The sequence below is a fragment of the Psammomys obesus genome, unplaced genomic scaffold (genome assembly GCF_907164565.1).
Source record: "Psammomys obesus unplaced genomic scaffold, mPsaObe1.curated_primary_1811, whole genome shotgun sequence".
Lineage (NCBI taxonomy): Eukaryota > Metazoa > Chordata > Mammalia > Rodentia > Muridae > Psammomys > Psammomys obesus.
Window position 1 is genome coordinate 45,973 of NW_026586463.1, and position 14,898 is coordinate 60,870.

At 36.4% G+C, this 14,898-nt stretch overlaps 1 protein-coding gene across 12 annotated transcripts in view; it reads right to left on the reverse strand.

Moving 5' to 3' along the window:
* Positions 1-2,212: 2,212 nt before the first annotated feature.
* Gtf2h2c (GTF2H2 family member C) overlaps positions 2,213-14,898 on the reverse strand; it is a 23,732-nt gene continuing 11,046 nt past the window's right edge. For all 12 annotated transcript variants that reach the window (XM_055601941.1, XM_055601937.1, XM_055601940.1 and 9 more), the window contains 8 exons: positions 13,927-14,017; positions 13,709-13,796; positions 13,166-13,273; positions 11,613-11,676; positions 9,603-9,706; positions 8,928-9,030; positions 5,086-5,125; positions 2,213-2,408 (listed from right to left, as the gene is read on the reverse strand). In XM_055601941.1, the coding sequence (XP_055457916.1) occupies positions 2,289-2,408; positions 5,086-5,125; positions 8,928-9,030; positions 9,603-9,706; positions 11,613-11,676; positions 13,166-13,273; positions 13,709-13,796; positions 13,927-14,017 (718 nt within the window). In that variant the 3' untranslated portion in view covers positions 2,213-2,288. The remainder of the gene's footprint in view (positions 2,409-5,085; positions 5,126-8,927; positions 9,031-9,602; positions 9,707-11,612; positions 11,677-13,165; positions 13,274-13,708; positions 13,797-13,926; positions 14,018-14,898) is intronic.

Genomic DNA, 14,898 nt, shown 5'->3' on the forward strand with positions numbered 1-14,898 from the left:
GAAGTGCTATTCAGGCCATGAAACTCAGCACACAGAAAGCACCATCTGCCCAAACTAAAACAAAGATCTAGTCCATCAGAGTCCAAATAGTACTGGGAGAGTCTCAAAATGTACTAACTCTTTAGCTTCTGTAGTTCTGCTTCTGGCTAACTGTTCTTGTTAACTGAAGTATAGCAACCCACAACATGGTTTTTGTGATTAAGAGCTCACCCTGAGAAAGGCGCTGAGCTGCACTGAGATCCCGAACACCCACTTGTACACAGCTGGCTAATAAAGAGTTTCTATTACCTTAAGCCCATGTCTGAGCAGTCTTCTGTGTTGAATGCCCAACAACAACCATTTAATTATTTTTATTACAAAGTTTTCAATATCCCTTACCATCAGGAAAACGTAAATTAAAACTATTCCAAGGTACACCTAACCCAGTAGGGCTATCATCAATAAAGCTGACAGTAAATGCTTAAAAGGGTGTTAAGAGAAAAGAACCCTTAGTCAACTGCTGGCAAGCATGCAAATTCATACAGCCACTATGGAAATAAGTTTGCACAGTCCTCAAAACTGAAAAATAGAAGCCTGGCATGGTGGCACATACCTTTAGTCCTAGCATTCAGGAGGCAAAGGTAGGCAGATCTCTGGGAAGTTGAGGACAACCTGATCTACAAAGTGAGTGAGTTCCAGTACAGCTAGGACTGTTACACAAAGAAACCCTGTCTCAAAAAAAAATGTAATTCCATTATTTTACTTAGATATACTCAGAGAACTTAATACCTTAACATAGAGATATTTGCACCCCCATATTTGCTTCATTCACTAGGGCAAAGAATTAGAATCAACCCCACTGTCCATCAACATATGGATGAAAATGTGATCTACATACAATGGACTATTATTTAGCTCTAAAGAAAAATGTGATGGCAATGGGCAGAGGTGGCATATGACTTTAATCCCAGCACTCAGGAGGCAGAGGCAGGCGGATCTATGGGTTTGAGGCCAGTCTAGTCTGCACAGTGAGTTCTAGGACAGCCATGACTACACAGAGAAAACCTGTCTCAAAAAAAAGGAAACAACAAAGAGTGATTACAACCTTTGCAGAAAAATGGATGGACTTAGAATGTATAATATGAAGTGAGGTCACACAATCTCAGAAAGAAAACGATGCATGTTCTTCTAGATTCGGCAAAAGGATGCAGAATCTAGCCAGTAATATATGCATACTTATAAAAAAATGTGCAGTAGGGACAGTGTAACATGCAAAAAAGAGCACAAGAACCTAAGTACCAGAGGGTGAGGAAGGGCTGAAAGGCGGAATAGATCAAGGTGTGAGAGGACACAAAGCTAATTAACTGCCTTTCTAGTTCTCTGTCATGGACTTTTCAATTTGGGTAGTGGATAAGCACACAAAAAGACATTTAATAGTTAAATATAAAGTCTAAGTGGGGCTTTATAGCTTTATAGCTTCTGTTCCAACTAGCTACTCAATTTGTAAAGAAGTTCACTGACTTGTAGAATCTTTGGCTCTGGTTAACTTGGGTATGAGATTCCTTTTTTTTTTTTTTTTTTTTTTTGAAGTGCTTTTTTATAATAAAAAATTAATTAAAAAAAAAAACACTAAATCTAGACTCAGTGAACATGAATCCTGAGATAAACATCTATTATTTTAGTACATTGAACTCTAGTCACTTTAGTGTGTGTGTGTGTGTGTGTATGTGTGTGTGTACGTGCATGCAAGTGTGTGTGTGTATATATGTACTTTTTTTTTTCCTTAAAGAGCATATTTTGGAGCTGGAAAGACGGTTAGTGATTAAGAGTACTTACTGCTCTTACACAGGACCTGGGTTCAGTTCCCAGCACCCACACATGGCAGTTTAGAACTGCCTTTTAGCTCCAGGTCCAAGAAATCTGATGCCCTCTTCTGACTCCTGTGGATACCTGAACTTAGGGTGAACACACACACACACACACACACACACACACACACACACACGCATGCATGTAAATAAAAATCTAAAACCAAAAAAATTGAGATTTTGATATCAATGTAGTCATTATAAGTAATTATTTATAATAATGAATTAGACTGAAAATGACTCAAAATAGAAAACAAAATTACATATTATATCCGTGATAGGACACAAATAAAAATACTCTATTTTCATAAGTTTCTTAAATTAGATTCTTCCTTCAAAGTTCTTTCATGTTTTAGAGAGTTTATTTAAAGCATCATTTTATTTACAGTTACAAGTTTTGGATTTTTTTAACCCACTCAATGTGTGTCCCACATGTTGAAATCAAATACCTGAAGGAGATGGGACCTTATGAATACAGCCAGGGCAACAGTGGAGAGAGTCATGAACAAAAACATCACAGTCCACACAGAAAACATTTCGGCACACTGTGCAGACATAGACCTGCAATGGAAAGGAGAAAGGTAAGTAAGCAAAAATGGTTCACAGAAGTTACACACAGCATGGCCAAAAGACAGTTAGGTTGCCTGGCTTTCGACACTCTTACCAATTTTCCCTACCCACCTACATACCTTATTACTTCTAATATATTAAATCTAACACAATGTTCTCAAACCTAACACAGTTTATTCCTCTGAAGTTGGCCCTTAGGAGTAAAGAGTAACTCTTAGAAAAAGACCTCTCAATTGCAAAAGCTACATTCCCCTATTAAACCTTTAAAGAATACAAACCTATAATTCTAGTGGAGGCAAGAGGATCACAAATTCAAAGTCATCCAGACCAGCCTAGACAACAAGAACCTATCTTAAAAAACAAAACAAAAAAGCAAAAAGAAAAAAGAAAAAGAAAAAAAACAACAAATACAACACTGTGTCAGATGACAAACATAAGATACATAAAAGTAAAAAAATTAATCAGCATTACATACATGGTACTTGTGCTTTGAGCTAAGATTCTAGGGCAGCGACATACGGATCCAAAAATCACTGTGTTTCAAACATGTAAAGATGCGTTCTTTAAAACTGACAAATGAAGCCTTCTGGTAACACGAAAGCTAGTCCTCCGGAAATGACCAGAAAGCTTCCTCCCTGGACTAGCTTGCAAAGGAGGAGAGCAACCAACAGTCCTACCCTTATGACACCACGGCAATGGCAGCACGGCACAACAACCCCAAGGGCACACACACGGCATGCATGCTGCAGTGGTAATCAACAGCTCTCCAATTGGACTTAAGGTCCAGCCAACAGGAGGGAAATCAAGCCTGCTACTAGAAACCTAGCCAACTACCCAGAGCTGGTAAAATCATAGATCTTGGAGGAGAAACTATATCCATGACTTTACAAAACCAGAGAAAACACTAACTACATTCTAAATGTTTGTCCTTATACACAGAGAAAAGTGTAGCCCTCACCTCTCATCAAGGAAACTTCCCTTTGCAACAGATGGAGACCATAATAGAAAACCACAACCAATCGAAATGTAGAGTTGTGGATCCCAGTCCCAACTGATACATTTAAAATACAACTCCAGCACCTAAGGCTCAGGGATCATTATAACAGAAGAGGCAGAAAGATTTAAAAGTCAGAAAAACAGAGAGTATGTTGTGAGATTGTGTCCTAGGAATGTTAGGGAAGCTATACTCCTGATGTCTGATTTTGTAACTGCCTAAACATGAGCTGAACAAGGACAACACGCTAACATGGATATGGGAAATCCCATGGGGCCTCAACACTACACAGAACTACACGCAACCACAGAATGCCGAGAGAATTAGTCTTCCCAATGACTTATCCAGATCTAAAAACATACATACATAGCATTATACAGACAGAGCAGATTTTGCTTGTATATTTAGGGATGGATGGATGAATGAAGAGAGAGAGAGAGCTCAGAAGATGAAGCACTTTACCATGCAAACCTAAGTTTGATCCCCAGAACTTATATAATGGTTGAAGGAGAAAAGCCTTTTCCAAAAACTGTTCTCTGACCTCCACACATGCACTGTGGCATTCGTGTGCTCAGACTCTCCCATGCACATTCTACTCTCAGACACACTAATGATACATTTTAATACTCCCAAGTGACTTTTAAAGTGGTTTCGGTGAGGATGAAGTTACTAATGACAAAGAAAAATGCAAGAGTTTTGCTCAGTGCAGGGACTCAAATCCAGGGCTTCATGCATACTAAGTAGGGGCTCTACCTCTGACATACCCCACCAGTCCAAGGAATATAAAATTTAATTGAAATTTTAAAAATTCTCTATTTATTTTATTTACTTATTTATTTACTTACTTATTTTTGAGAGGTGGGACACTGGCCAGACTGGTCCTGAACCTAAGATCCTCCTGCCTTAGTCTCCTAACTGCTGGGTCATTACATACCTGCTCTTGTACCTACCTTAATAAAACTGCTTTATTTGTGAGAGCAAGCAGGGCATGGTAGCCCAGACCTGTGATCTCAGCACTCAGGCTGCTACCGTGCCCAGTTCTAAACTCTGCTGTCTTAAGATAAGAGCTCACGAAGCTGCCCCACTGGCTTTGAAATCCTAGGTTCAAGTATTTTCTTTGCATTACATCGCAGTAGCTGAGATTCTAGGCGCATGCCACTGCACCTGGCTCCGTCTTATGAAGCCACTGTGCTAATTTCAAAATGAGTTATAAAAGATTCTAAAGTATAATATTATAATACTTTTAGTATTTCTAAACTAAATGCAATTTAGCTTGAAAAAGTAAACAGAAAGTATTAAAATCTCTCTGTAGTAAAATAAGAATGAGAAAAACAAAACTTTGGTGGGGGATGGAGATGGGAATAAGGTGTCTCCATGTAGCCTTGGCTGTCCTTGACTTGCTTTGTAGACCAGGCTGGCCTCAAACTCACAGATATCCACCTGCCTCTGCCTCCCTGAGGGCTGGGATTACAGCTGTACACCACCGCACCCTGCCAAAAAAACTATTTAAGTTATATTACATTGTTCCCATTTTACCTCTATCTACCTTATTGTCTTTATAGGGAACAACCAGATATAAACCTAGCCTTCAACAATCTACTTAAACTTATTATGGTGTCACTGTCTCAATATTTCTTATGTATTACTTAATGTTGATAAAGCCAATGAACTTACATGTTGGTCTTTCAATTCCCCCTGACATCCATAGCAAAATCTGAAAAAGAAAATTTGAGAATCATTTTCATAGTGTTCACTCATTAAAATAATTCATCAAAATATTAGTACCTAGAATCATTTAATAAATAACTATTTACATAAGTCAATAGCTTTTTTTACTTGTACAGTATAGGCTACAGTACTCTTGTTATTGGCCAGTCTGTTGTCCCTTGCACTATCCCCAATAAACCCTATTTATAATTCTTAAGAGCAACAGGAAAAATTATATAATATGTCTCAGGTTATTATATAGCCCAAAATTTAGTTATTTTCATTACAAATTAATACACACACATATTAATATTAACATAGAAATCAATTCTATCTAAATAGATAATATAAATACATAATATAAAAAATATAAATATATTAAATCAATTCAATGTATAGCAACATCCCTGCCCAAAGATCCTCAGAACTTATTATAAAACAGCAATCTCAGCACGCCTTTAGTCCCAGAAGAGGCAGGGGATCTCTGAGTATGAGGCCAGTCTGATCTATAGAGCGAGTTCTAGGACAACCAGAGCTACATAGAAAAACCTTGTCTGAGGGAGAGGGTGTGGGGACAGGGATAACAAAAACAAACAAAACAAAAAACACCAGCAATCTTTATCTTATTCTTTTCACTTCATTTCTACCTCCCCTGAAGTACCTTCAAAATTTTTAACAGAGGAAAAAAGAAAAAAAAAAAAAAAAGGCTCAGCAGTTAAAAGCACTTGCTGCTATTCCCAGTACCCATCAGACGGCTCACAACCTCCAGCTCCAAGAAGTTCCAACACCTCTAGCCTCCACCACACCTGTCCACACATGCATATGTCCACACACATACACATAGAAGACAATAACAAAATCATTTTTTAAAAATTAGTGGACACACTTGTATGTGTGCAGTTTTAACTCTTTATAAGCACTAGCTGTGAACCTCCAACTACGGACAAATTTCTCTTTTAACCTTCTTGACCTAACAATGTGTATATGTATAAAAGTAATATCACTATTTCTTCTTTACTTTCTTTCTGTTGTTGTTTTGTTGTTTTGGTTTTGGTTTAGTTCTTTGAGACAGGATTTTTTCTGTGTAGCCTTGACTGACGTAGAACTCATTGGGTAGACCAGGATGGGCTTGAACTCAGAGAAAGCCACCTGCTGTGTGCCAACACGGCCCAGCTTTCGTATTTCTATATAATTAAATCAACTTGTACAAAACAACATTCACTGTTTAGTTTATTACACATATAAGTATTTCAGCTATGACAAGTCATATGCTGTAACTTCTCCTTTCTTTCTGTGTAAAATGCATGTCCATGTGTGTGGAATGTGCATGTAACAGTGCATGCGCAGGCACATGTGGAAGCCAGAGGTCAGTACCCTGATGTCGTTTTCTATTAGTCTCCATATTATTGTTGATTTGTTTTACCCAATTTAAACTTACTTTTGAGATAACGTTTCTTACTAAACCTAGAGCTACTGATTGGCTACTAGTTGGCCAGCAAGCCCCAGGAATCCTCTGCATCCCTGCAATCCCAGTGCTAAGACTATAGGAACACAATGTAGGCCCAGCATTTATTTCACCTGAGTGCTGGGGAACAGGAAAACACCGGACCAACTGGACCCATCTCCTTAACGCCTCATTTTCTCCTTTTAGAAAGAAGTTGGAGGCACATCCTCAGATCCTATGTTCTTCTCTGTCCTACTTCTTCCAAAACTTCTCCTAAAGTGTCTCTTTTTTTGTTACACAATTCTTATTTATCTCTGTGTGTATGTGTGTGGACACTTGTGTGCTATGCCATGCATATGGACAACTTGTGAGAGTCAGTTCCACCATATGGTCCTCAGGACGGAACTCAGGTTATCAGGCTTGGTGGCAGGTGCCTTTATGAACTGGACCAGCCCTCCCTCAGAAGAGTCTTTCTGAGACCTCACAACTCTGAAAACATCTTTACGTCTTCATAAACAAAACCAACAGCTTACATGGGGATACAATTTAAGTCAATTATACTTTTCCCTCCAAATCTAAGGGTAAATGTTCTGGTTAGCACTAGTGTGGCTAACAGTGTTAGCATTTTGCTGTGTATTTTGAACTTTCACAATTGTGTAGAAAATTATGTTTTATAAAAGAAAAATATTTTCCTTGAACTATTCAACGATTTCCTACTCTACAATATATCTTTCTTTATCATGTTATCCTCACAGTGGGCCTTCTATATCAATTCTATAAATATTCATCTGTTTCATCTTTAACTCTCCTATTTACTCCTCATTACACCTTTTATTCTACTTTCTGGCATATTTCTTCAACTCTATCTTCTAATCCATCTACTGGGTTTTTCATTAACTTCACACTTATATGCAACCTGAAACAATGCAACTTTGGTTTTAACTTGTCAGTTTGAACCAATATAAAAAAAAGAAACTTTCATATCTAGTATCAATGAAGTATGGATAAATAATATATGAAGCCTCTCTAAAGAACAACTTTACAACCTCTACCAAAACTCATATAACTTCTGACTCAGCAATTCTACCTGAGAATTTGTCAGCATATTCTTGCACAAGTATTAAGAGATACTTATAACAGCAAAGAAATAATCTTAAATATTCAATAGGAGAAAACTAGTTAGGCAAGCCATAATAATACATCCTTGAAATATGATGCAATTTGAAAAACAAGGCTAATCTAGACATGATTGTTTGAAATTACTTCTTTTGCATATGTAGTATATGTGTGTGCATTCATGCAGAGGCCAGAGGTTGATATAGGATGGCTTCCTCAATCATTCTCTAATTAATTATTTATTCTCGATTTTATCTCTCGGGGCTGGAGAGATGGTTCAAAGGTTAAGAGCCCTGGCTGCCCTTCCAGAGAGTCTGAGTTCAATACCCAGCAACCATACAGTGGCTCACAACCATCTATAATGAGATCTGGTGCCCTCTTCTGGCATGCAGGTGTACATGCAGACAGAACACTGTATACACAATAAATAAATCAATCTTAGAAAGAATGAAACAAACAAATCAACAGTGTCTCTCATTGAACCTGGAGCTCACTGAATGGCTAGGGTAGCTAGCTAGTGAACCCCTGGGATTCTCCTAACTCTGCCTTCCAACACTGAAATTACAAGAATAGAAGGCTATGTCCAGCATTTTTTATGTGGGTGCTGGATATCCAAAGGAAAATCTTCACGCTTGCATGGTACATATCCTTACCCACTGAGCCATCTCTCCATCAGCATATATTTCCTCTACACTATCTTTAAGTGGGAAAAATGATGAATAGATACATAATTATTTGGTGGTCAAAGGTTCCTATATGCTGATGCTCTTGGAAACAGTAAAGATTTATTTCCTAAAAATCTAAAATCAACTGCCTACTTCTCCTTCAGGTTTTACTACTGGACATGTCACACAAATAACATTAAGAAAATAATCACAGATTATTAAGAAAACAATCACTAGATTATGCTAAGCTAGCCTCTTCTCTTCAGTGATGTTCAAGAGGGACAGCTGTTAGGCATTCAGAAATTTTGGGGCTGGTTGTTAAACTACTGACAGCTGAAAACACTCCTAACCACTAAGCCACCTTTCTAGCCCCCACCCCACCCCCCACCAAACCAATATACCATCACTCTTAAATACAAGTATGTGAATTTAGAGAAATAAACAGATTGCTAGAAACACAGAGTATTCCATATCTCATTTTCTAGATTAGAAATTTTACAAATTAATATGACTTTAAAGTGATAACTATTTCATAAATCATTAGTTTATCACTGTAACATATAAATTTATCAAAATTCATATACCTTTCTCCTTTATATTCTTCTAGGGGGATTTCTTGAAAAGCATCCAAAGGAAATAAATGATGATAAGATCGTGCCAAATGAGGAGCAGACACCAAAGTAAGACCTAATGAACAGACAGAAATATTAATAAGCCTAACTTCACAAAGACAATGGCTAAAAAGTCAAATAATATACTTAGAAAAAATACTTTAAGGTGTTTTCATGTCTATTCTAGTGAGGGGATCAAATCCAGGGCCTCACACACACCTAGAAAAGCTGCCACTATGCTACATATCCAGCACTCAAGCATTTTTAGGACCCTGAGTGTTTTTTACCTATAGCCATAAAAAGAGATTTCAGGATAGAATTTACTTTGTCACTAACCGCATGACCACTTAGAAAACAATTTGCTTATTTATAAATGAAAGAAGATCTTAGAATTATATTAATTCCTCATATATAATGATTCTATAAACGTAAGAGCCAAAAATGTCTATTAAATCTATTACAGTGCTTTTAAAGATAACATTTATCAGAAAGAGAATCAAAAAACTTCTATAATGCTGTTTATTCTTAGAAATGGATTACTGGGCCTTCAATGAAAAAAGAAACTTATATTTCTGCTTATTTTAGCAGCTATACAGCTATTAGTTATTTAATGCTAATTTATTCAGTAAAGAAGAATAGGGTTCTTACCACATATTTTACATTCAACAGGAAGCTCACAGTACTTTGCCCGACACTGTGGACAGAAATAGCCTCCCAATGTAAGCCCTGGCTCAGTGCTATTATCCAAATGCCTGTGGAAGAAGAAAGTTATTTTTAAAAGGTGAAAAGAGCTAATGAAAGTCTGTAATGCCGGGCATGGTAGCATTCACTCAGGAGGCAGAGGCAGGCAGACCTCTATGAGTTCAAAGCCAGCCTGGTCTACAAATTGAGTCCAGGACAGTCAGGGCTCTGTTACACAGAGAAATCCTGTCTCGAAAAAAAAAAAAAAAAGTATGTAACTCAATCCCAGTACTCACAGAAGCAGAACACTGTGAGTTTAAGGCCAGCCTTGTCTAATAGTGAGGTCCAGCCAGAGCTACATAGTAAGACCTTTTCTCAAAAGATAAGACATAAAACAAAATAAAATAAATAAAATTTTATTGGAAAACATGTATGTCTTGTTTTGTTTTTTGTTTTTTCTGTCTTTACTTCTAAAGTTTCCCTTCCTGTCTTTGAATTCACTATTTTTTTTTTTTTTTTTTTTTGGTGACTAACCTTCTGGTCTCATCCAGTGTGTTGTTCTTTTCTTTTCTTTTCTTTTCTTTTCTTTTCCTTTCTTTTCTTTTCTTTTCTTTTCAAATTCATTTTATTTTTAATTCTGGGGAGGGGCCAGAGTATGTCCACATGTATAGAAGTAACCTTAGATACAGAGGTGTTAGATCCCCTGGACCTAAAGTTACAGACAGCTGTGAGTCCAGTGTAGCTGCTAGGAACCAAATTTTGGTCCTGTGGAATATTATATAATCTTAACTGAGCCATATCTTCAGCCCCTCCAGCGTACTTCTCATCTCATACATCATGGTTTGAGATGAATCCTTCTGAATTGTTTTCAAGCTCTCCTTCACTTACAGACTTATATAGTATTTTAATACTGTCATCTACTAACTCTAGCAAGTGTTTTCCAGCAGCTTTCCTTCTGTAGTTTTTCCTCTGTTATTCTCATTTTTTCATATTTTCTCTATAACCCCCTTCTCCAACCCTCCTTCCCCTATCTCCTTTTTTCCTTTCCTCCCTCTCTCTTTCCCTGCCTCCCTCTCTTCCCACTGTCTCTATATAACCCAAACCAGCCTTAAATTTGCTATGATCCTCCTTTCTCTTCCCGAAGTGCTGGCATGTGCTGACAGCACAGCTTGCTGTCAGATATTAAAAATGATGTTGTTCTAGGTGCTAATTTTTTCTCCATAAATATTCACAGCTTTGTTTTAGAATAAAGTAACTTATTATCTATTCAAAATTTGTTCTAAGCATCATTAGTCTGGTCTAGATCAACCACTAACCTAACTGGCCCCATTATTATAGGTTTTATCAAATGTTTTTTGTGCAACTGAGAAATGAACCTCGACCTTATGCAGAGAGTTAAGTACTTTCCACTCAGCTCTATGCCTGGCCCTGCTTTCCCTTTTTATTCTACAAGAGTCTTACTAAGCTACCCAAGCACCCAGCAAGGTGAATTTTTTTTTATTTATATCCCATTATTTTTTATTATTAGAATAAACATGTATATATCTACTAATAAACATGTATATATCTACTAATCATCTGCTAATATCTGCATTTTTTATTTTATCTATTTATAGCTTTTATAAATATATCCTATAACCCAAAGTGACCTCAAACTTAAAACTATCACGTTGCCGTAGGCTCCTGAGCCCCAGAATTACAGGTAAGGACAGGCATGCTGGTTTATACCTTAACACACACCTTTAACTTAGATGACTGGTAATATGCTATGCACTTGCTCCTTGCCATTTTATTTAGTAATATATTCTGACATTCACAGCATGGACATATATAAAGAGGGTCATTTCATTTAATAGCTATGTAGATGGTATTAGTTTATAAACATCCTTACATTTTGAAACCTTCGATTTAAGTTAAAACTTAGAGAAAGGATTTTAAATGTTAAAAGATTACCACTGACAGTTGTTCTTTACTTACGCCATGCTGAAGGATGGTTTTGCATCCTGATCAGACAAAGACGCAATGGTATGCTGAGGGAATCCTTAACAGATTAAAAAAAATCAAAGCATTAATTTCTTTTTATAGGCAAAGAACAGAATTTTAGGACTATGAATCTAAACTATCCCTACCAGAACGTAAACAAAGTTGATAAAAGCTTTTTCCTGACTTTTAGGTAGATATGTGCCTAACACAGTATGATGAAACTCTAATTCCAAGGTATAAGAAAAACTAGAGGAAAGGGGGGAAGGATCTATCTACACATTTGACCTCACATCCAAAATGTATAAATATATTTTTAATTTAATAATACTGCACTGAAAAAGAAACAGTTCACATATTTTATGCAGTTTCTGATACAACCAAATATGGACTACATGATATAGCTTTTCTTTATCTAAGCACATATTTCTGTTTAAAATTTTAAAATTTGAGGGGGTAGATATGGGAGGGATTAGAGGAAGAAATAGGGCATAAATATTATCAAAATATGGCAGGCAGTGGTGGTGCACACCTTGAGAGGCAGAGGCAGGTGGATTTCTGTAAGTTCAAGGCAAGCCTGGTCTACAACCAAGGCTAGACAAAGAAACCCTGTCTAGAAAAAAGAAAAAAAAGAATTATTCTAAATACTTCATTTATATTAACTCAATCTTCCCAACACACAAGTATATACTAAAATAGTTTACAAAAACACAGGAAGAAGAGTTACTAGTTCAAAAATGGCCAAAACAAACATAGAAAAGCATTTCATTTCACTGGCATTTTAAAAAACAAATTAAGCAAGATGATTTTTAAATGTTTTAAAAAGAAAAAGTTATACCTTCTAAGCACATCAATATAGTATGTGTTTGTTATAATTTTTTTAGAAAATAAAGAAAAACCAAAATTATTTTAAATGCCAGGTATAGTGACTCAAACATTTATTCCTAGCACTTGGAAGGTAGAGGCAGGTGGATCTCAGTGAGATCGAGGCCAGCCTGGTCTACAAAGTGTGTTCCAAGACCCAGAGAAACCCTGTCTCGGTAAAAAAAAAAAAAAAATAAGGAAAAAAAAAAGATTTTGTAGCTTATCTAAGAAATTTCAGCTAGGCATGATGCTGCACACCTTTAATCCCAGCGCTCAGGAAGGCAGTGGCAAGAAGATCGCTGTGAGTTTGAGGCCAGCCTGGTCCACAAAGCAAGTCCAGGATAGCCAACAAAGAAACCCTGTCTCAAAAACAACCAAAAAAAAAAAAAAAAGAGAGAGAGAGAGAGAAGAGGAAAAAAAAATTTCTTACCACAAGTATTTTTCATTAAATACAATATCTTCATATCTTTCTGGCTTAACCACAAAGCCAAAAGTATTTTTATACAATAGACAGGATTGTGGGTAGCTTTAAAATTCTCTTTATAAACACGCATTATTATTTTAATTATAAAGGATTTAAGTAAGAAGATTCTTAAATGTTAAAATAATAACTTACACAAATAAAAATAGAATGCCTAGTTTAAATCAAAGGCACACATTTAAAGCAACACAGAAGAGACACGCACCCATTCGAATAAGTGAGCATTCGGAGCTCGAGCTGGCAGGAGGAGGGCTCACGTGATGTGCTAACAACTCTTTGTAATGGGTTTCGTCTAAGATAACATGGTATGTGCCTAACAAGCAAAAGCAAAACACAACAATCTTAAAGACAAGCACTTCCGTGTAACTCTATGAACGTTTCATCAGATGAAAACATAATTTCATAACCATTTAAAGTAAATTATTACTTAAAAATAATTTAATTTAAATCTCTCAATCAGCTTCTCTAGGCATAATAGCAACTAAAATTAAATCCAAGCTACATAATCTTTACAAATTATTACATATAGTGAAATTACTAAGTGTTTGAAACTCTAAAACACTGACCTATTGAAAATTCCTTGCATTTTAAATGCTTGCTCAGAAAAATCAATGATGTTTAAAATTACAGCTACATTTTGGTCTACAGACATAAAATGGTTTACGTTCAATGGTGTAAAACATCCTACTTAATTAACAAATTATTTCTTACAAAGTAATTATAATTACCGAAGACAACTGATATTTACCACCAGTTTCACGAGCAAGTACAGTACAAACTCGAACCTCCGCAGACAATCCAATAATAGACACTCTAATTTTAGCTGTCTTCAGGGTCTTCATAAGATGCAAAAACATGAAATATTTCAGGAGAAAAAGAAAAATATTTACGAATAATAACCTTGACAACTAGTGATAATTTTACTGCAGAATTTTCTTTAGAGCCTAACTTCAGCTTTGGTCCTACCTTGACGAGATCATAAATATTAGATGGATCACAAGTTGTAAGGCTGCTGAAGATGATTAGGACTTCTCTACTTGTATGTCCAGGCATGTGTCTACAAAGGTGAAGATACATTGCAATAGGTCAGATAAATTACACTAGCTAAGAATTTATCCAAAAGGGATTGTACACATGGTTTATACATTGAAGCTACAAAGTGAGGCAATAAATGTTAACAAGGTTAGAGTCCACTCACAGATCTCGAAACAGGATATTGCTGTAAATAACTCAGGTTGACCCCAGCCTCATGAGCCTCCGCCTTAGTGTCTAGAGTGCTGGATTACTACCTCACCATACATGCCTAGCCATTCAATTTCATCTCAATTAAAAACTTTTTTATAACTCTTGTGCACAGCTACAGATTTTGTTGTATTTTTCTAAACCCATTACAGATATACTTTAACTGATAAAATATAAATTAAAAATAACCAACATCAAAATAAACATCATATATGACATTTTAGATTTTTTCCTACTTAACTCTTTTGCTATGATAAGCTTCATGAAACTATATGTTAATATAGTTTCAACACAATGCACAGAAAAAACTTATGAAACAATTATAAATAATACTATAAACTGGTTATGACTATGCACGCCTGTACTCTCAGCATTTGGGAGATGGAGATGGAAGAATCAGGAGTCCAGGACATCCTCAGTTACACAGCAAGCTGAGGGGCAGCCTGAGCAACATGGGAAAACACTGTCTTGAAGGAAAGAAGAAGGGGAAGGGGGAAGGGGGAAGGGAGAAGGAAGGAAGGGGGAAGGGGAAGGAAGGAAGGGGGAAGGGGAAGGAAGGAAGGAAGGAAGGAAGGAAGGAAGGAAGGAAGGAAGGAAGGAAGGAAGGAGAGAAGAGAAGAGAAGAGAAGAGAAGAGAAGAGAAGAGAAGAGAAAAGAAAAGAAAAGAAAAGAAAAGAAAAGAAAAGAAAAGAAAAG